Here is a 23,741-nt window from a genome sequence, read left to right as displayed (position 1 = left end):
ATGCCTCTTGAATGCCTGGGTTATGGAGCAGCTTTTGCAGATAATCACGTCTTCTCACAGAGCCTGGATGAGTGTTCAGAATGTGGGACAAGTCAGACAAAAGAGCCTTCTTTGTGCCATTCAGCCTCCATTCCTCTCTCAAACAACCCTGTGCCTCATCTCACAATCACTCACCTCCAGATGTACCGATAATTGTTATTTCTGGAGTCAAAGTCGAATTTTCCACCCCCTTTTGGAAAACACCCTCGGGGGCTGTAAAAACCTTCAGACAAAGCTGGAGGAATATATCACACCATATTAAGAAGAAAATAAATTAATGTCCATAAAGCAAGGCATTACCATTCTCTTCATCTCCTTGGAGACCTGGTGGCCCCCGAGGTGGTTGTAGAAGGGCCGGTCAACGCCCCAGTGTGGCGGGTTATGGCTGATGGAATTGGCACGCTGGCGGTTCATCTTGGCTATCGTGGCTTTCTCGTCTTTCTGGAATACAGACCAGAGAGAAATGCATAATACATTTTCAAACATTTACACAACAGTCATTTTCCAAGCATCTCTCACTTCTGATCTCTCACTCCAAAAGCTGGTTTTGCACTTTGAACTCTATGAAGCAGTCACTGATCAGAAGCAGTCCCAGTCATTGTCTCTTTCTCGTATTTTTAGAACACTTTAAGTGGTGCCCATCATTTTATTCCTTTACTTGTACTGAACAACCACCATAACCTGTGTAAACATGGGGAGTATTTAAAAATGGAGACATCCATTTTCTTTATTAGCAAATTGAATCAAACTGAATAATTTCAGATATAAAATTGCAGCTCCAAGCTGAGATACTACACAGAGGGTCCTCAAAAAGCAAAGTAGCAATTACATCTAGAAGAGAAATGTCAGACAATGTGATTTGGTTGAAGAACAGGAGCCTAGAAGCTCCTTGAAGCTATGGGAATATGAGGACACCTTTCTCTATAGGCACAAGCAAATAATTTTCCACACTTGCAAGAGCAAATTCCCAGACATGTTAAGGAAAGCATGTAAATTTTACACATTGTGCTCATGTTAAGGGTAATGAAACTGCAGAATGTGACAAAATGGTCTTCCCAACTAATGCTACCTTCCAATTTGACATTGACACTAATTCTCCTGAAGTTTGGACAAGGTCTTTGATTTTGTTATCAAGGCTTTGCCTCTTGGCTGTAATAGGAGCTTACTGTGAGGTTAGCACAGGATCTGTCAGACAGGTTTCATTCCAGCTCAGTGCCAATTTCAAGAGCACAGAAGTGCAACATGAAACTAGGCTCAACAATGGGCAGATTAGTTCCTTATTTTGAATATAGTCTCTAGCCAAAAAGACAGGCAGGTTTCCACATGGAATGTGTTCTGTGGACAGAAGTCCCTCTAGCAAGGGCTGCACTGCAGACTGGCTCAGGGAGGATTGTGTGATTTACCTGCACCGACTCAGAAGGCAGAGGGGTGGCAATTACTTGCTTAAAACAAGACAAACTCTAGAGAGATTGAAAATGCAGAAGGTATAGCTTGTTGTTCATTACTTGAGAAATTAAACTTTTGAAAGAATTGCTGCTTCAATGATATTAAGAGAAGAAAACAGACTTAACAGTTAATTTTTGATTTACAGACAAATGAGTTATTTAAAAAGAAAGCCTCCATTGCTTTCAGCTGTAGAATTTTGGTTCAAGTGTTATTTGACAATACAAGTAGGTCTGCTGCTTTTCTTGCCTGGAGTCTGCATTCCATATCTATTTATTTTGATTCCCCACTATTCAGGGTAACTTGTACCTCTCAGGAGTTTGCAAAATACCTGGTTTTATCTCCATGGTAACCACAGAGTTAAATGTCAAGTGCTATGCTGCCTTAAATTAGGATTTTTAAAAGGAAATTTTAAAAGGCTTGCTGAAATTCAGTGCTGGAGAAAGCTGCCTGATTGACAAGCATGGGAAATCATCTCCTCTCTCCTTGCAAGGAAGAGACAGCTACAATGACAACATTTCCCTCGAGACCACAGCTCACCACATGGGCACCCAACATTGCAGAGCACGTGGGGCTGCAGTTTCATGGCCACGGGCTGGGGACATGGGGCCACCTGTGACAGGAGCCCTGTGCCCCACTGCCAGCTGACCCCGTGACAGCTGGCATCCTGCAGCTCCAGGGTGCCAGCAAAGACCACCCAGCCAGGGTGACAAGTGTAGGTACATGAGGAACCCGTGTGGGAGCGGGATGACTGTCGGGAGAGCCATAGGTGCTCCCACATGGATGCCCCCAGGACAGCAAGTGCCTCCCACATCACCTCTTCCCATTGAACACACCACTGGTTCATCTGCAAAACCTGAAAATTCCAGCACTTGGCACCGGCTGAGTTTCACATGAGTAACCATGACAGAGCCACTGGATAACCTCCAGGAGACACATCTTTTAAATATTTCTAAAAATACATTAATGTGATGAAATCTTGATGTCCAGATTTGAGCTGGTTTGAGGTTTTGTTTTTTAAGACTTGTTGCTCTTTATACTCTTTGCCATAATTTGTAATACTTTCTTGTGGCTTTTTTCACTTATGCAATCTTTTTCATAGTTATGCTTCTTTTATGATGTGATGCCAGAAAGCTGCTAGGAAATACAGTTTCATTATCTCCAAGCAAATAGATATTGTTTTTCAATAACAGAAGTGACACTGTCAATCCATTTTATTCCAACTAAGGGGAGGGTTTTAAACCAAATGGAATAAAAAACCTCAGATGTTGAAACTAGGCTGGGGACCCATAAAAGCAAAACTATTTGGTTATTTTACAAATGCCTTTACATCAACAGATGATAAAAGTGTTATTAAGCAGGTTTTTGCCCCATGAGTTAGTAAATTTGGTTAGAATTTGAGAGAAGCTTTAATGCCAAAGTCCATGAAGACATACTACCCCTCTCAGCCCATGAGTGATCCTCATACCTGCTGCAAGTGCTAGTGAGTCTGAAGGACTGCTTGATGAATTTGAAGGAAATTAATGACCTCATACATATTTATGGCACATCTGGATTGAGGTAAGAACAGGAAAATGGGTAAACATGTAATTCTGAGATTGTTTCTAACCATGAGGTCAGGCACCATAAATTTTCCATGGCTTCATGAACTCTGGCATTATTTCCCCCCCACCTCTTATAGGAAGTTTCCACTGGATTGTGGACGATGTTTCAGCAATATTTCCCATTAGATTAAAACACAAGCACAGTGCACTTCTGCTTTTCCATGTTACATAATGTCCTACTATATCATCTTGAATAATAGGACTTTACTGTTAACATCAACACTTATTAAAGAAAAAATAAAACATGTTGCTTTAAAAACTTGAGATAATTTATTTTCTGCAAAATAACTTGTTCAGTGGGTGATGAAAATAACAAACTCTAAAAATGAAGCATTAGATGGGTCACAGCTCCTCTGTGGAAATTTATGAGGATGCCTCCTCTGTTTCTTCCTGGCTAAGTGACAGCATAAGGACAACTTGCACACAAGGCTGCCTAAGGCATAACAAGACTGGAAAAGAAGAATAAAGAAAGAGAAGTGGTGATACCCTTCAATCCTACTCATTACAGGTACTACCAACAAGAGCAGAAGGTGCAAAATTTCTGACAGCAATGAGTTTTTCAGATTTTAGGTGGCTAAACTCCAGAAAGCCGTTGTGGGAACTTTTCAAATCTGGACTCACAAAGAGACTGTAAATCTGATTCCCAGGGGTTTTATTGTGTTCCCACCACACCACCAGTTCCCACACACTGAGCTACAGTAATGCTACAGCAAAACTTCAGAAAGAGCTGGGGTTTTCTTGTAGTTACCAATTGAATCAAGAATGCCTGCTACTTCTTTAGTGTGTGTTTGATAGGATTTTCCAACACATTGATCACTATCAGTGCAACAGTGAAATCCGATTATGGATTGACCCAATCAGATTTAGCTACATATAATTTAAATTTTCTTGAAGTCCTTCTGACATGTGCATGATGTTCCTGGTGGTGTTACATGCTCCAAAGCACTGCCTTCATAAATCTACATGAGTGGAACCCTGCTGAGCTCTGATTAAATGTGTTAAATTGAGGAGTCATCACATTAGATTGATTGTGTTTTAGGAGAGTCACATGCTCAACATTTAAAGGACCATTTTGTTTCTTCAGCTGGACGGAATTCCAGGGTGCTATTTAGAAAAGAATGAGAATTGTTTTTCTAGGAGTTACAGCCAAAGTTTTGTTGAGCTGTTTTAAGGCCACCATCAACAATCCTTTCTGAAACTGGTGTGTACCTGCTATTGTTAAAAGAAACACCCAAGTGTAATCAATTGAAAGACATTAGAAAAAATAAACATCTTTTCCCTTTGCAGAAACTTTGTGCACTCAGCACAGTTGTTTGGTCAGCAGTATCGCTCATCTGTTTGCAGGCACATTTTGTTTCTTCTCGTGTCCAAAGCAAAGCATTCCCCTAGATTTGTGACAATGTTGAGGATGATAAAACTAACTGTAAAACTATGTGCTGTTAAAATCGAATTCCTCTTAAGGTCTTTTTCCCACTCCTCCAAACACACACTTTTCCACTCTTCTCAGAGTAAAGCTCTGAAGTGCTGGGAAGAGTAGGTGTGATGGTTCTGCAAATTAGTGCAGCACCTGATCTCAGAGAAGAGCAGAAAGCGAGCAACAACCACCGAGTGACACACTCCTGTACAGACACCAGAAACTTGGGCAGCACAAGAACTGGGAATAAGTAAATGGAGTATTGTAAGAATATCAGAGAAGTGATAAGATAGCAATAATGACTGGGACAACTGTATTGAATAAGATTCAGAAAGGCAGATATAAAAGTTGTGAAGGTGGAGGACCAGAGATAAGCAATATGAATGCTACAGTCTGCAGGGTAAGCTGAAAACCATGGATAAAACAAAACCACTCTGTAGAAGGGTAAAGAAATTGTTCTGCAGGTCATTGCAATGCCTAGGGGTTAAGTTTGGGAATCACTAAAATGTGGGCAACAGTTTTAGTAATTCTAGCTGATAAATTCCTGTTTATCTAGAAATACAGACTTTTGGGCAAAGAATGAAGCCAGTAAGGAAGAAAGGCAAACATCTCCTTGGAGAATTCCTGTATTTCTACCATGCTAATGTATTAAGTCCATTAGAAATACACATCCAAATGACTGTGAAAATTAATTGGATAAGAATCAAAGCTACCCTGTGCAAATCACCCTATACCATGTGAGGATAACAGAAACTTACAGTTTTTCATTACTGTAGAACAAAGGAGCAGATTGTTTTTTTCCAGGTAATCACTACTACAGTAGAGGCAAAAGGGAAGAAGGCTCATAAGCATAAGGTTATAAATGGAAAACATTGAATTATAGAATAATTTAGAATGCATTTAAGATCATTAAATACAGCACTGCCAAGTCCCACAAAACCATGTCTGGAAGCAAAACTTGAAGTGTGATGTGCTGAAGTCAGAAAGACAACCTCCATTCCAGATCTGTGGAAAACTGCCAAATTCCATGTCAGTTCTGGTAAGATATTTTTAATAACTATTTAGTCAGTGATCATGACACAGAGCTTGTAGACCAGCAAATGCTGGGTTTGGATTAACAGCCTTGAATCCAAGTTTTTCTAAAGAGTAAAAAAATGCAGCAGCTCTCACTGGCTTTGTTTCTTCCACAGAGCCTTTGACAGAGTGCTGTGTTGGAGAGTAAGGGCTAAGACAGATGGGGAATACGAAGCTGGGAAAAGAGCTTGTTTCTAGTGCAATGGCAAGAGACAGTGTTGAATAAGGAGGTATTAGTCTGGATGAAAGTTACTAGCAGAGTTACTATGTTACTACTCTCAGGGCAGATTTGGTTGAATATTTTTCTTATCTCACCTGGCAACAAGTGAGCAATGATGGATTTGGCTAACAAGAGAAGCAGAGGTGTATTTGATAGACACAAAGAAAAGGAGTATTAGTACCCAACATTTGATGACTAACATGGTAGAAATGGAACTTGAGACACTTAAGTGTACAAAATGCATAATTCCCTTAGAGATCACAGACAGAAACTTCATTTCAGTATCAGGAATCACATTAGTTCATCACAGAATAAATAGAAGACACTGAGATAATCCAACTTTGCAAAAAGCAAAGGTTTGCTTTGAGGAACAAGAAAATATGAGAGCTTGTGCTTGTCTCTTTGTTGTGTGAAAACATTAGAAGAATCTGTCTCAGGAGAAGAAAGGAGAGGGAGAGGGGATACAATTGCTGACAGACAACCAGAGCAACCCAGCTCTTAGAACAGCCCAGTGTTAGCACTAATGGGAGCAAACTAACCACCGAAAAAGATTCAACAGACCTTTATGGCAGAACCTGCTAATTTCATCTTTCTATATGCTTCTCAGGCAAGTGCTCACCCATGAAGGCAGAAGAATCACAGGACAGGGTAAACAGAAAGGTGAAAGCAGACCTAGAGGTAAAGATGAGGAAAAAAAAAAATCCAAAAAGGCTGGATTTTAAAACTTTGCATTTTGTTCCCTTTTAATAGAAAGCAACTCTCCTGTGTATCAGACAGAAAACAAGGACTACATTTTCAGGTCTAGCAATATTATTAAAGAAGAATCTAGCTTTTTCCCCTCCTAAAACTGCACTGACTCTATTCCAGTTAATAGTATTTTTAAAAAGGAAAAAAGAAATTTCAAAGAAGAATCTATTTTCAGTTCCTGGAACAAAAATATTAGATAGATGTTCCTCCCACTTACTCTGTGCCCAAGAAATGGAATTAACACAGTGAAAAAGTTAAACAAATAAAAAAGACAGAAAATTCAAAATTGTGGTTACCCATGGCAGCAGTAAGCAGAAAGGGTACAGAACACATACCCTTATATTTTATCTATTTATCAAAACTCAAGGGGTTGTTGGGTTTTGATGGCTGTGGGACTGATGAACCAGGTATCCAGATAATTCTGCTGTGTGAGCTGAGGAACAGCTCAGGCAGTTACTTGAATCTGCTCTCAGGTCAATGCTAATGCCAGGCCTTATGTGCAAGGACAGCAGGAACCCAGACACAACTCACAGCAACTCTTCACTAAGTTAGGTGAACATTTTATGGCCATTACTGGAACAGAATGAACTGAAAACCTGGCTAAATACATCACAAGAAGTCATTAAAATCAAGCAGAAATGAAAGGCAAAAGTAAAGTACCAGAACTTTCTTTGCCATCAGGCAAAAAGTTCAAGACTGACTGAACTGACAGTGGGCAAAAGCTTTTCTCACATTTTGTGAAAATGAGATTTAACAGGGAGAGATCTTTAAACACTGGAACAGGCTGTCAAGAATTTCTCTTTACTGTCAAGAATTTCCTTTCAGTTTACTTTTTTCTTTTACTTTTTCCTTTCCTTTCTAGTGGATGTCCTATCCCTGGAAGTGTCCAAGGCCAGGCTGGATGGGCTTTGAGAAACCTGGTCTAATGCAAGGTGTCCTTGCCCTGACAGGGAGGTTGGGACAAGATAATCTTTAAGATCCTTTCAAATCCAAGGCTTCCTATGATTCTATGAAACTATTCACAAAGAGATAAAAAATAGCTATGAGAGCAGAAAAATTGCAGCAATATGGGCAAACCAGAAACTCCTCAAACTCCAAACACCTAATACCCATGACACTGCATAGCTGCTTTTTTTATGTCTCAGTTTAGCCCAGTAATTACATAAGTCATCCAAATGTCCCAATTTTTAGCTAGTCTGGGATGCAGCACGTAACAGCAGCATTATAGTAGTGCTCAGAGACTTCAGCTAAGGGCTACACTACATAACAGAGCTGCAATAAAAACATATAAAGGAGTGAAAGAATGGTCCATTTTATTTTCCTATGGCAAGTTCCTCAAAACCTATATCTGGAATGGAATCCACATCTCTTATGAGTCTCTACCCAAATTCCTACTCAAAATACATCTTGTGTTCAGAAATGAAGTCAGGTGCCAAGCACTCTGAAGTGTCTGTTTCTGAGGTTTTTTTGTCTACACTTGCAAGCAGCAGAATCCTGATCTTATATCTTTGTCTTCTCTCCAGAGAAACTTTTGCTTCTCCACAAGAACATGCAGACAACCTGGTCACTGCAGTATTTAAGAGTTAGTATAGGCTCTCTACTCCAGGAGATGGGGGTCTAACCACAAGGGTATTTTGGCTTATGTTCTTAAATCTGCCCAGCAAAGAGGAAGTGACTTAGATACCTAAAACATCAGCTGGCTCATTGACAGGCAGTGATACTCAGGAACAATAATCTTGCACCACAAGTTCTAATCCTCTTTTGATGATTGACAATTGTTAATGAGATTTATTTTATGAACAGATAGAGACCAAAACATCAGCTTCTCTCTTTAGCAGATGATAAGGGATTTTCTTGGAAATTTTTGCACAATATCTATTAAGGAGATTTGAGGCTTCCATTCCCTCAGGAAATGAGGCAATGGTAGCAAAGTCTTTCTGTACAGGTGTTGGTTATTCAAATCAACCATGCTGTTGCAACATGTCACAAACACTAATTCACTTAATCTCATGGTAGTCATATTTATAGATGTGGGAAGGTTTAATTTATTTTAGATTAAAAAAACACATGAAGTTATTTTCAATTCAGGCCAATCTGTATATGCTTGCCCACTCTATGAATAGCAAAGTAGGGGCTACAGTGCAGAAATTACTAAGAGAAATATTATTGGCTATACTCAACTAGATCAAAAAGGTCCTTTTCTAGTATTTCAGTCTACCATTTTTAAAAATAATACAAACTAGTGATAATTTGCTATTGGCAGTGTCACAAAAAGGAGATTTACCGGCTGACATCCACTTGAGTTTGACTTGATTCAAGTTCAAGTCAGTAATGCCCTCAGCCTTATTTTGTGCAGCCTGACCCATGTCACAGTTGGTATGATCTCATCTTACTGTCACAATGATGATCAGTCATTACAGTGGACCAGTTTTTCTCATCTTCAGAAAGAGAGGCTGAAAAGCAATGATAGGAACTGCTCTAATCTTCATGTTCATTCATCTGGTGAGCAGGCAGACAAAATCACCTCTGCTATAATTGAACAGAGACGAGATCTTTGTGGTTGTAATCTATGCCTTTAAGGACTTCTATGAAATACATATCTATATTAACAACGTTTTTCAACATGATTTTGAAGACAACTGAGGACAATTTCTTTGAAAGAATTAGAAAGCGCTCAATGCAGACACCTTTGTAGATGGTGGCTATTCCCTTCTATGCACATAAAAGTTCAGGAAGAGGAGAGAGAAACATGAATTTTTGCCACTGAATATCAACTGTCTCATCTATAAAGGCTCTACTTTGGTGTGTCAGAGACATCAAGTTGTGAAAGGTACCTAAGCCTGCATTAGTTTGTTTGGTCTTACCCTCTTCTGGCTGCACCGCACAATCAGGAAGGTCTCAATGCTGTGCTCTTTCAGATAAGCGTTGCGCTCCCCTCCGAAGCCCAGCTCCACCTCGTAGTCTCCATTGAGATAGTTCAGGGTTGCTTTTGTTATGTGGATACGCCTTGAATAAGACAAAAGACAAGCAAGTTTTGTAGACTCTGATAAGAGATCACCTAAAAAGCCAGGTCCTGTCAGGGATGGGTTCCATGTACTGGAACAAGCAAGCAATAAACCCCATTTGATTTAGCCATGCCACTACTCTTACACATTTAGTGTGGGAGTTTAATGGATAAACACAACAACTTGGATGAAGCAACTTACCCAGCTTTGCCCCCTGCTTCCATGTGGTTGGCTAATGTGACATCATTGGACCATACATCAAACTGCCACTTCCTGAGGCCCAGGACCCCGCAGTGAACTCTCCCACTGTGGATTCCGACCCTCATGTTGACATTCACACCCGTAACCTCACGGACCAGTCTGCAAAGAGACATGGGGGAGAAGGGCCTTTACTAACAACTGAAGGACTGCAGCCAGCAGCACAAACTTGCATCCAGAGCACAAAAATCCATAATGATCCTTAAATTATTCACAGATACACATGGTGCAGCTCATCCACATCAACAGGACAACAGAACAAAACTGGACGAGCTGTACTGCTCTTGGATGGCCAGGCTGGCCAAGAAGAGCCCTAATTAGAACATGGAGCTCTTGGAGTAAATCCATGTACACTGAACTCAGGATCAAGTTGAGAACACATTAAAAAATCATCTCTGGGGCAGTAAAAGGATTAAGTGCTGGTCTCTGATTTCCATACCAAAGCTGGACATAACCTGCCAGCACTCGGCCTCATTAAGAGTAATAGCATGTTGCAAAGAGAAAAAGGGAATGATTTCAGAGATCTTAATTTGTCTGTATGGCACCAAGCATCAACTCTTCCACAGATGAAATATGATATGTGTGTGAAATACCCCACTGAAACTGGAAATCTTGAACAGGCCTTATAGCAGTAAAACCAGAGAACCACATCTATTGCAGTAACTCCAAAGAGGCAGCTACAAATACTCAAGTTCTGAATGTAATGAGGTTTTGGATGCTCTGCTTACTCCCAAAAAGACTGCTGGAATACTTTGTGGATTTTCCCCTTTAGGGCAAAAGTTAACTTCAAGAGCTGTTCACATGAGAAATATATTTAGAAGTGTGGGTAGGGAAAAGCCTTGATGAGGCCTTCAGAACAACTCTGCTTCTCATTATTGCCAGTCACATCATTCCCAGAACATCCATGCTTCACAGGCAAATTCACCTACATCATATACCACTGTCCCTTCCTTTGGGTAGTAAGTTCCTTGCAGCAAGGAAGTACTTTACATCTATCAGATTTCAATCTCAGTTTTCAGGTTCATCCAGTCCTTTCTAGATAACATCATCTGGATAGGTAAGTCCTCCCTACTCCCTAATATCAACACAGTCCTAATATTTATGCTTTAGTTATTAATGAAATTGAATGAATAAAGATAGACCAGTTCTGGACTCCACTCATAACAGTGCAATATGTCCCTTACAACAGTGTCCAAGATGACTTTTTGTTGAAACAGCTCCTATCCTCTTTGAGTTCCTTTCTCCTTATGATCCCTATTTTATGTTTCACTATCTACTCACTGAAGTGACATTCATTATTTTTATTAACAAGCAGCAGAAATTGTCTAGCAGGTAAAGGAAGCTGATATGGGCAAGGTGTTAAAGGCTCATGAACTGAAAGAGCTCCAAACACAACAGTCTAGTAAGGAACAGGAGTTGGAGTAAGAAAAATATAGGTGCACCCATAAACCTGATAAAAACAACAAAGCTGCAGTTCCTCCCTCCACTGGGTGCTACAACCCCTCCTGCACTCCCTGCCAAGCCATTTTACTGACAAAGACCAGGGAACTTTTCTCAGTAGACTCATTAATAACGAGGTGACTTTGTCCAGACTTTGAAGCAAACAAGTTTGGTTATTCTTTTTAGACAAATGAAATATCCTTTGTTACCTTCCTTTTTTTTCAGCTAATTTATACCAGTGGTACAGTGAATACAATTTTCATGAAGTCTTTCCTATCTGGGGTAACACTCCCTGCTGTTATTAGACACAGATGAAATCAGTCTGCAGGCAGGGCCCAATGTTGGTGAAGTCTGCAATCAAATGTTCAGTAGTTATTTGTTACCTGCAATCAAATATTCAGTAGCTATTGGTTACCTTAATTGTGAAATCTCTTATCTTGGTCCTTAGGGGAGGAGGGAGGAAGAGGGAAAGCAGGGGTAGTGAGAACAGAATCACCTTCCAGACTTATTAAGAGATAAGACTGTTAAATGCATTCATTATACAGTGAGTGGGAAACAAGTTTTAAAGGCTGCTGAAGAGCTATTTGTAAACAAACACTGAGTGCACCTCAGTTCTGTTTATTCCAAGTAAGGTGGGTTGCAGTTACATCAATGAAGTCTAGGCTTCCTGGTGTTACTCAGCTTATGGGGAATTACACAGCAACACGTGAAGACCTCTGGATTTCATCAGACCAACAACTGGGCAATGAACACAATATTCTGTGGAGTTGCTGGCTAAGGGTTACTGCTTCTTGTGTTTGACAAGACCCTTTGTCACCTGCTACATAATTGTATCTCTCATGGAAGAAATTGCATTCTTTCAAGGCTACTGGAAACTAGTTACTTGCAATTCCTCTTATTTTGCACATTGCATGCAAACCCCAAAAGGAGACTGTGCAAAGCAATGGAGTTTAAAACCAGGAAAGAAAAGGTAGAAAGTCCTGACAGTGTACACTGTATACAAAGGAAGGGAATATTGTTGCATATTGTGCTTTGAATTGGGTCTCCTGGGTGAAAACACTGCTTTTCACCCTGTGTATTTGTGTTATGAAAATGAGATTGAAAACTCTGGGTGTGTATTGATGTCCTTGCAGAAATTCAGATGGTTAAGGATGTACTGTACCAAGCTTAGAAAGGAGGTACCTCTAGATTTTATCAAGCTGAATGGAAACTCCATCAATTTATTGCATGGAATAAGAGGAGAACTGCTGAGAAATCTTCTACTTCTCTGTTGGTACCACTAATCCTTCAGAAGATGCTTTCAGAGAATAAAAAACAAAAGAGAAGGGAAAGAGCAGGAGAGTCTGTGCAGCAGGGATGATGTAGATATCAAGGTCAGCTCAGCTACCATCCAAAACTGACTGAACTTGCATACACTCAGGATGACCAAATAAATCTTCCTTTCCCAAATTCCGAAAGAACTGGCCTGTGAAAGCACACGTACAATGCAAACAATATTCAACACTGTCTGTAATCCCCCACGTAATAAAACTAGATATGGGTCTCCTATTTGTTACTCTCTAAAGACAGGAATGGTCTGGGCTAACATGGTTGCTAGTCTTACCTCAGGAGCAGACAATGACTCACCACATGTTAAAAAAAAAAAAAAAATAGAGATGTGGAAGTAAATGGAAATAAAGGAAAAAGACCATGAATCTGTCCCAGTCTGTGCCAGAGCAACTTCATTCTTTATTTCAGTAATTAATTTAACTAAAGTCAGAAAGCCTTGAATCTGACCCTTTTGGCATAGGGATACATAGAGGAGGATTTATTGAACTAGATAAGACAGACCTTAGCAGAGCAATTTTAAGGTGAATAAAAAATTGGTTTAAAGACACATAAATGAATAATGGCTGAAATTTAATAAAGTTATTATTGATCCTCTGAATTCACAATTCTGTAATTCACTGGAATTCTCCTTTGGGAATGAGACTTCCAGTAATTACAGTAACATTTGCCTTTCTCATCAAGAGGCTGAGCTCTGATATCCACATGACTGTATGGACACAAGTGTCTGTTTTGCTGCTGTCAAACCTTAACAGCATTTTGGTTTTTTTTTGTTCTAGATATTTTCCCTTTTTGCTGGCCAGAGTTCTCTGGTTTGGTTACTTTGCTCCTAATATTAAGAAGAACTAACAGGAAAGAGAATCTACTTGCATTTGTTTTGAGCTTCCCTATGGGGAATATGGTACTTACGAGATGGCCTCTATCATATCCATTCCCATTTCAACACAGCAGTGTGCATGGTCAGCTCTTGCTTCTGGCAACCCAGACACACAGTAATAGCAATCACCCAGGATCTTGATCCGCAAACAGTGGTTCTCCTTAAAAAAATTAGGAACAATAATAATAAATGAGAAAGAAACATTCAGCTTATATTCATACTTGCAATAGCTTGCCTTTTAGGGCAGTGAATATTTAAGAAATTCAGTGAACCAGCACAGTATGTCATTCTTGCAACAAGAGAATAAAAACAAGAGGAAACAAAATTATGATAGAAAACTTACAGCTGCAAGTTTATCAAATCTGGCAAAGAGCTCATTCAGCGTCATGACCAGCTCCTGAGCAGTGCACTGGGAGGCCAGACTGGTGAAACCCTCTATGTCTGCAAAGAGGATGCTTGGGAAAAGAGAGGGAAAACAACAACAAAAAAAAGTGTTACAAAATCTGTTGCTGATATTTGTATAAGTATAAATTCCACAGTAGAAGTCTGGGATAGGAAGGACTGTGGGGTGTCCCACCCTACAGCAACAAGGAGATGAGCAGCTCTAATGCATATTATGATGCAACCCCGATCCCACCTGCAGCACCCAGGAGCTCCTCCCAGTAAGGCTGCAAGCCCAAAATGACCAATGTGCTGCCAAATGACAATTGCACACTTTGCCAGCTGAGGCCAGCTGTGACATAAGGATATCACACCACAGGTCCACCTAAGATGGACTGGGAAAGCACTGTGAAAGCAGCTTGGACTGTTTTGAAAGCACAATTATTTGAATCACAAGTATTATTAATGACTCTCTGATTTCAGTGAATCAATATTAATGTTGTGCTGCAAGGACAACAGTGGGTTGTGGGCTTTTTTTTTAAAATTGAACAAAGATTCTGTCTCATTGATAATTACAACATGGAAAATACTGACTTGCAATCAAAACCCAGCCATTATGGAAAATTTAAAACTATTCAGTAAAACAAGCAGCAGACTTTATCTATATAGAACCAAAATAAAATGTAGACATGTACACACATTTATATAAATAGAAAAATCATAAGTTCTACTTGTATATTGGAACATTTATCCAGTGGTTGATTTGTTCTTTGAAGTTGATTATTCCCATCAAGATGTACTTGGAAAAGAAATTAAAGGTCTAAATAACAACCACTTTGGAATTGTTTCTTTGTAAAATAAAACTCCAACATGTTTTAGGCAAATTGCAGAGGTATGTTTTCAGTTGGAATTCCCTGCAATGCCTTCAGTCAGAAAGCAAAACTAACAAAAATATTTTCACAAGCATTTTTTGCAAAAATCCTGAAACACATTTCAATTCTGGCATGCTTTTCATATTTTCCTTCTACATTTCAAGTCCAATAAATCACCAACCAAACATATTGCATTAAATATTTCTTTGTTAGTCCCACCGATGCTAAAATGTACAAGAGAAAAAACAAGATGAATGCAGGGATGTCTGAATCAAAATATACTTTGCATTTTTAAACACTTGAGAAAACACACAAAAATAAATCAAGATTCCACATATTTACAAATAAAAGTAAACCTCCTGAAGAAACACACTTGAAATCAAATGAAAGCTTAGACAAGTCTGTACTGCTCATAAGCAATTTAAGTATGTGCTAATATGTAATGTACAAATGGGAAATGTCTCTAGTTCTAGTGGCAGTAATAAAATATATCTTGTTGAAAGCACGTTCCTCTTCCAACACAGGGCAAATGGCAAATTACTCGTTTTTGAACATGTTCACACTCTGCTTGAGTGCATGTTGCAATAGCCTTGTGTTAGAACAGGAGAAATCAAGGTCAGCTGCTGCTCTGACATTCAGACATCAATGGGTGTATCTGAAAATACTACACAGAGATGCCCTGAGCCTTCTCCTCATGCCTAATAAACATGGATAAATGACTGAGTTTGCTCCCTTCATTCCCCATTACTATCATGCTAGATAAATGGATCAGACATTTCTAGAAGTGCAATGGTGGCAATATTTCAACCACATGAATGAAGCAATCAGCAAAGCCCTATGGAGCTGTTCTACACGCAGATTTGTGTTAGCTAACCAAGCACCTGAGTGCATTACAGCCAGCCAGCTGTGTCACCTGCTCTGCCACCCAACAGCCACACTGCTGAGCTATCAGCTGGCACTCTCTGGGACACATGGGCTGCAGGGAATGGAAAACCTCTTCAGGATATGGAAAGGACTGCATGTGAGATGGCAGAGGACAGAGCAGGCATCTGGGAACTGAAGAGGAGAGGACAGACACACATTCATGCCAGGCGACTGGAGAGAGAACAGGACACAAGAGTCAGAAAACAGTCCTTGACAACTGGAACTCAGCCTGAAGCCTCTGTCCTCTGCTCTCAGCAAGGTACTCTGAAAACCACTAAATCACATTTTACTCCTCTGCCCAACCTGTGCCCTCTGCACACTCCTGCTAGCACTGCAGCTCCAGCAGCAGATACTCCAGGCAGGCTTCTCAGTCCCAGCCCTGCTAATGACCTGCAAGGGAGGAACATGGACTGAGGAACTTCTGTTCCTGCTGTTATTAGTCCTTGTAACCCTTAAATTCAACCTGCTCCCTCTAAAATCCCCAACAACCCAGAAGTGACTAGGAAAAGAGATGTCTCTTACAGCAGCCATCATGGAACAGCACATGATCCTCATCCTGTGTTTAGTCAGAGCTGTGATTTGGAAATGAAGCCTGTTACATCTGTGTCCTTATACACACACAGCGAGACATCTGAAGCACCTCCAGACCCTGCCAGTGCATCTTACCCAGACTAGCAGCCTGAGAGGTTAAACACACAGATTCCCACCACTCTTAACTCCACACTTCAGTTTTACATGTCAGACTACCCTTAGCAATGAAAAGATTTTATTAAAGGACCATGGTGTTGATGATTGTGATGAAGGGCCCAACTCATGCCAACTATTTGTCAGTCTTAAGAGGTCATGCCATTTCCTTGCTGGTGGGAGGACAATGCCAGTAACAGGCCTCCCTTGTGCCAAAATGTGCGGCAAATGACAGTGGTCAAAAAAAGGTCAAAAGAAATAAATATTATAGCTATAAAATACTGTGAGATAAGCAAGGCAGTGGTTTAGCAGTACTGTTAGCTGGAGTAGATTAGAAGGGATTGACCACACAGTCTGCAGCCTGGACATCAGCAGTTATCAGCCCTGACTTGCAGTCCCTTCGTCCGCTTTGTGGAAAAAACAGTTTAGTATGTAATTAAAATGTTGTAATGGTTTCAGAGTTCTTGATATATTTTCCACTCCATCACTGTCTTCAGATTTACCATCTGATTGGGTTTTGTCCAGCAGTAACCAGGGTATGACCTCAAAAATACAGAAAATGGTTTATTTCTGGGAAAGACAGGGAAGAAAAGTGAAGTTATCATGAATTTTATATGTATTTCTAAATTCTTTCTGTTTTATTTTGGTTGAAAAGTACCACAAATTGTGTTTAGGGTAGAGGTGAATACTTTCCTAAGCTCCTATTTCAGTTCCTATTTCCAGAAAGGACTGGCTCAAGATTTCATCACTGTACAAGGCAAGCTCAGTTTTGTGCCTGTTGGCCTATGTGGCTCATGATACTGACGGGGAAAAAAGAATGAAAAAGATTATGGCAGATCCTGCAATCCTTCTCTCTGCTTAGGGACCAGCCTGACACCTGCCTGGTCTCACCCAAGCCCCAGGCAAGGGAACAGGAAAGGCAGATACAGGGACTTGAACAGCTCTGGGTTAGAGCTGCTGGCTCCTGTGGATTCCACCATGTCTGAAGGGCAACACGGGGCAGGCTGGGCTCACAGCTCCAGCTGCTGCTGCCATGGCAATGCCAGCCTCTGCCTGAGCTTGGCTCTTCCCAAAACCAGCAGGACACAGTGGACTGCAAGGCCTCCATGAGCAGGATGTCTGGGTGCCCTGTGCACAGTGCTTCATAGAACTGCAAAGGCAGACTGAGCTGAAATGGAGGGAGGCACAGCCAGGATGCAGAGACAAGAGGAGAAAATTCCCATCCTGCTGAGTTCAGCTTTCCCATTTTTTTTGGTCTGTAATGCATTCGCACAACAGTTAACATACACCCAGACAAGCAGCTCTGGAACCAGCAGGAGCCTCAGTGCAACATCCCAGAGACCAGCTCAGGTCCATCCCACTGCACCTGGAGTCCTACCACTGCAGGGCCTTTAGAACTATCTCCTGTAAGTCAGGAGATCCTTGCACCATTGATGCACCCTGAGGCAGAAGCAGCACAGGATCTTTGGGATGGCAAACAATTGCAAAGGAGAACTTTGTTTGCAAGTTTGCAAGTGCAGGAAGGGGAGAGATTTGGCAGAAAGCAAAGAACATAAGGAGTAAGAAGAGCTAAGGACAAGGTGGGAAGCAGGAAACCACAAGATGTTTAAAAACCACACACATCTACAGGGAATGATTTTGCAATGCGGACTTAAATGTCTGGAGCTAATACAGTTACTAAAGGAGGGACATGACACAAATTTCCCTGCAAATGCAAGATTATCCTGCAAATGCTAAATTAAATCATGAGTGCTTGTAATGTAAAAACAAAAAAACCCAGTCGTGTTCTATTTCAAGCCATGTGCGTGCCATGCACGCCAGCCACAACATAAATCAAGCAAGGCAAGAAACACAAACCCTATCACCATCACAACGGTAATGCCAGTCATGAATATAAACACCATGTGTTGCTGGAAACCAAACGCCACAGGCACTGCATGGGAAACAGAACAAAACCCCAGACTCAGTGAGCTTTAATGCCTTATAATAACTGCAAAGGGCTTTTGACTGCATCTGAACCATGGTATTGTACCACAATGAACACTGCCTACAAGAGAAGAAAGAGTTCATGTGCAATGATAAAATAATAATTGTGCACTAGGAACAAGCATTCAGGAGCAAAGGTGTGACAAGAATGCCACCGACTATAGACACATTCTGCCCTTGCCAGTGAGCTCACTAAGCTCACAGCGCCTCAGGGTGCTACAACATCATGCACTGCAATTGGTGCTGCATGCCATTGAGTCATACTGTGAAAAAGGAAGAACAAAGAAGAAGGATGAAGCTAAGAAAACTCTCACTTGAAAGGCTGGGTCAAGCTCTTTACACCAAAGTAGGCTTTCAGAGAGCCACAGTAATGCTGAAGTTGGAAGTGACCTCTGGAGGACATCTCGTCTAACTCTCTGCTCAAGCAGGGCCACCTAGAGATGGTTACCCAAGACCATGTTCAGATGTCTTTTGAGTATCTCCAAGGTGGGAGCACCTCTTCAGCATTTTGGTAAAAGAATCATTTTTTGCACTTGGATGTCTGTCTAAAACGCACTGTAAACCCAAATTATTTTCCAGCTCCAGTGGCACAAACATAATATTAAGTTAATCTAGAAGTTCCTGAACTAGACAAGACATCAGGATATATCCTAGTATATATCAGGATATATCATCAGGATAATATTCCTAGCTATAGCTACCTGGGGATGGGATGGCACAGAGATCCTCTGTGTCTTCCACTCACCCTGTGCACAAAATAGGATTCCAGCTTCCAGAAACACCGAGATCATCTCATCATCCTCTTTCCCTGCTGAATTTGACAGTGGCAACAACAAAAGGACAAACCAAACCAAGCTGAGGACAAGTTCACAGCAGTGCCACAGTGACCATGGTCAGCGTGTCTGGGAAAAGCAGCACTAATGTGAGCAAGGGCAGCAAAGCCCACCTAGGGAGGGGGAAGGGACCCACACAGATCATTATGCTGAGTGGCAGCCCAGTGACCACTCCAGCAAGCTGCTTCTAGACCATCTCAGGTCTCAACAGCACATCAGCCTTGCTCTCTTGGGATGTCTGTGTGACAGGCTAAAGACACAGCCTTAGTGATGCAAAAAATGCTCTCCAGAACAGCAGGACATCAGACAGACCAGAGGTTAAAATCTTTCCTTTTCCTACAGTCATGGGAAAAAACCAAACTAAACAGTAAAAAAAAAACAAGACAAAAAAACCCACATGCTCTATCCTAAACTTATATGGTCATTTTGCAGAAGATCCATTTAGTGTTGGAAATTACCTATTGTTTCAAATGAGCCCTAGGACTGGTGTGACACATGAGCTGGCACAGCTCCCCCTTGGAAAGGAGGACTCAGTCCTGCAGCAGGTTCCACCTTGAGATCATTCATGCTGGCTCCCACTTGCTCAAGAGGGTGAGAAGGCACAAACGTACACAAATGTGAAAAGCAAAAGACTACTGGTAAGAGAGAGAAAAACACAAAGTAGGAGGAAATACACAAAAACCCCCTACAAAACCAAAACTCTGTGAGCCTTTTCACCCTTTTCTTTACAACAAGAGGCAGAAAGCCTCCCTCCCATCCCTCTTAAAAGTTGCCAAAAATGTAAACCAAACTCACATGCCATATTCGAGAACTTCACTCTGCAAGGCCCTACTAAGTGAATCTGGTGGCAGCAAAAAACAACGAAGAAGCAGGAGCCCAGATGGCTGTGGGAGACACTGGTGGCAACGTGCAGACTGCCATCCACAGCCACTGCATGATGACAGCCAGGCTCATTGCAAAGACACAAACTGCAGAGCCCTGCTTTGACTTGATTTTCCCATTTTGCTCTCAGGTGAGTGTTACTGGAGGTCAGAACTGCCTGAGGGGCTCATCTGGGAGATGCACATCTCCAAAACAAACATGCCACATTTGTGGCTGCAGCTCTGTCTGCATTAGCAGGGCTGGGAATGGCCTATGGAAAGGGTCTGGCCCTGCTTGATGCTCAGGAGCTGCTGAGAAAAACAACACCATACTGCCCATCATGGTCAGTGCTCCTCACCTCCTGCCTGTGCTCTGTCCCTCACTGACAGCACAGGAAAGAAGAAATTTAGATCCTGAAATCACTAACCAGAAGGGGAAAAATGCACCAGTCATGCAAAGAAAAGTTTTTCCATGACCTTAGTTTTGCAGTTTACAAGCATGAGTAGCATCCCCAATTACTGGAACTTAGCTATAACTAAGCAACATCAGTACTCCTTTTTTAATTTTAAATATTAAAAACTTGCTATCTTCTCCTAAACATTTCAAGATTTTCCTATTTCAGCAGACTATATTTAACCAGATTGATTTTTCACTGGAAACAGGAGTAATAAATAGTCTTTTGGGAAGAAAAGCTACTTGAGGAAGGCAAAACCAAATAAATATAGATATGCAGCAGTTACCAGCCAAACTATAGGTGCGACACACTATAGATGGCTTTGAGATGAGTGAAAGGAATTTTAATTATCCATCATTGCCAGCTGAATTAGCTACTTCTGTCTGTCAAACCTAAAAAGACATCCAACTAAGTAAGACTTTGTGTTACTAAAAAGGAAGAAATTTAGACCTTTTCATTTATCTAAGAAGGGACTGATGGGAATGCCAAGTTTTTTCCAATTGTTCTGGTCAGGGGAAAAAAACATGTAAATGCAAAAGATGCCAAATCCATTCCATCTCCAAGGAAGTTTAAGTGGGCTAAAGGACAGGGCCTTTTGCAGGAAGGAACCATTCACAGTGCTGACCCAACCATGTGCCTTTTCTGTGACTCTGAGCAAACCCAAACCCACCCAGCTTTGCCTGACCAGTGCAAAAAAGCTGGTAGGTCTGTCCAAACTGGAGCTAAATCCAGCCCTCACCAAATATCAGATTCACTTTCATTCCACAAGACAGCCTGAAATCCAGAACTGCATGTAAAACAGAAAGGAAAAGCCATATTCTGGTTTTCAAACTTCAGGTGTGCTTTTTCCTTTGAGCATTCCTTCAATCTGTTTTCTGAGATTGGAGCAATCTCTGATATGAAAATTCTGCTGTAAACCAGTAAGTACAACAGAGCTAAGAGAATCCTGAAAAAAGGGACCAACACAGTTGTAATTCTGTTCAGGGAAGGAAGGCACTATTCCTTCCTACCTTCTCTTTGAGACAATACCTTGCAAAATTGACTGAAGCTATAGAAGTAGCACAGTAGCAAAGAGAAACAACTAAAAATTTAAGCATTAAAGCAAAAGAAAACCTGTTGCAAAGAGACTGTGTGCCAGAAATCCATCAGTTGTCAGAGAAGGGAAGAAAGTAATATATTTTGTCACAGTTATATCCTTCACAAATATATCCTGGCTCAGGCACATGGCATAGAGATGAAATTGCTTCTAATCAGGTTTGTGATGGTTTCTGTTATATATTGCTCAGGTCTTTGATGTATTTGATGGAGGAAGAATGAGCTCTTCATAGCTGTGAAAACTGCCTTCAGTCTGTTCTTTTCTGGTATCATGGATATTCAGGCTAACAATGATGCTTTTGTACTTCCTAACCAAAAAGCTGCAATGATTTTCTGCATGTAGCCATCACTTCAGTCTAACCTTACTCCTTTGCTCTTTCCCCATGTCCTGTCCTTTTGGGATTTATTTACTTTGTCATTTCAGCAAGTCAGGGTTTTCCCTCTGGAAAGCCACTACATAATGAAAACATTACATTAGTATATAAATGTAATAATTTAAAACATTCAAGAGCAGTAGTGTCTTTCCCAGAGTGGGTAGGTGGCAAAATACACAGACTCCCAATGGATCAGCTGAGAAGGAACAAGTGATGTGATGTTCTGTGTACACGATTTCCATGGGTAGCTTATTAGATCAATAACACAAAGTGGCCATTTGGTGGGAAAACAGTGCTGAAGAACATGAACATGAGTCTTTCTGCCCTTTTTGGAACAGTCAGCATGAGTGAACTCGCTGCCCCCGCACTTTATACTTTAAAATATAGTTGAGCAGTTGTGTTTTTAAAATTACACTGATGAAACTGTAAAGACAAATGGGCCCAAGGCATTCAGAGACATTTAAGTGTGCACACTTTATAATGGTCATTCTTCTGAGAAACACCAATGAACATCATTGGAGAGGCACTGTAAAATGAAGACATAATTCTTCATCAGGTGTTTTGAAAGTTAAAATGGCTGCCCAAAGAAAACAGTACAGCTCATTAACCGAGGGATCAATGTTATTTGATTAATAAACAAACCTGATAATAAATTTAATAATAAACCACATTCATGTTTTCAGTGACAAGGGAGATTGGCTGCAATGTCAGAATCAAATGAAAAGGAAAAAATCCTGCAGGAAATTGAACTTGTTATCTGGTTGTTGTATGCTGAATTAATTTTCCTTACCTGATAAGAACCAGTAATGAATAGATACCCTCGACTCACAACTATAGTCTCCCAACTTTGTAAGAGCTATAATTTAACATTAAGGGGTTTTTTCCCTTTTTAAGATGCCACTTACCATTACATCTGAATTGACCAGTGGCACTTGGGTTGATATCTATCTTTGGTTCCCTTTGGTGACACAGAAAACTCTAGCTTTCATGGAGAAACAAGGTACATATAATGAAATTCTGTACAATTGGTATCAGGAGTAAAACCACTCCTCCTCAAAAGGCAGTTCAGGTGAGCTACTGCATAAGGATTTCTATGCAAAGATGGTACTTGAACAGGAAATATGAAATTCCATGCACCTCTTCAGTCCCTAACATATCTCATATTCCAAATACTTGGCACATTTCCATGATTTCATAGAGTAAGCAGTGACATTGAACAACTTTTAAAATGTCATTGATGCTAGAAAAGCAGCAACTATTTTCTAGAGTGAGCAGTATGGTATACAGATAAAATACAGAAGGATGCTCAAGGTGACATGGGAAAACCCTGGCAAATCAAGAATGTAAATCCTGGCCTCCTAAGCCCAGGAAACATACACACAAGTCCTACTCCTGACATGCTGGAACAGGAATGATGGTGAAGGCAGGTCTGCTCACTGCATATGTAAGTCTCTCTAACTTTCCCCTAAATCCCCTGATTTTTGCACTCAGTGGTTTCTTCTCATAATGAAGCAGACATATAATTTTAACTTGATTTCAAGAGAATTACTGTAATTGCCACCAACAGAATAATAGATCTGCATATAAAGAAATGGCTTTTCTCTTGCCTTTTCCACTGGAAAATTTAATTTCTGTGTTAATGCATTAAGATATTTCACTACGCTATTTGCTTGCTACTCTCAATATTCACAAAATATTATTACCAAATGTAGATCCTGCAAACAGCTATTAGTTTACCAGTGTTCTAATATCAATAAAACCAGTACAATCTGACCAGGTCTTTTTTACAGTATAGAAAGCCACCTTGGAGACCACTTAAAACATATAATA

General features: G+C 40.6%; 1 protein-coding gene across 1 annotated transcript in view; it reads right to left on the bottom strand.

Annotated features, from left to right (window-relative positions):
* ADCY5 (adenylate cyclase 5) overlaps positions 1-23,741 on the bottom strand; it is a 204,570-nt gene that overhangs the window by 43,187 nt on the left and 137,642 nt on the right. The window contains exons 4-8 of the mRNA XM_021526071.4: positions 13,791-13,902; positions 13,480-13,607; positions 9,748-9,906; positions 9,406-9,547; positions 340-480 (exon numbers count right to left, since the gene is read on the bottom strand). Coding sequence (XP_021381746.1) covers positions 340-480; positions 9,406-9,547; positions 9,748-9,906; positions 13,480-13,607; positions 13,791-13,902 — 682 coding nt within the window. The remainder of the gene's footprint in view (positions 1-339; positions 481-9,405; positions 9,548-9,747; positions 9,907-13,479; positions 13,608-13,790; positions 13,903-23,741) is intronic.

The sequence above is a fragment of the Lonchura striata genome, chromosome 7 (genome assembly GCF_050655825.1).
Source record: "Lonchura striata isolate lonStrDom1 chromosome 7, ASM5065582v1, whole genome shotgun sequence".
Taxonomy (NCBI): domain Eukaryota; kingdom Metazoa; phylum Chordata; class Aves; order Passeriformes; family Estrildidae; genus Lonchura; species Lonchura striata.
The sequence above is the reverse complement of the archived record's forward strand: the minus strand, read 5'-3'. Positions and strand labels throughout refer to the sequence as shown.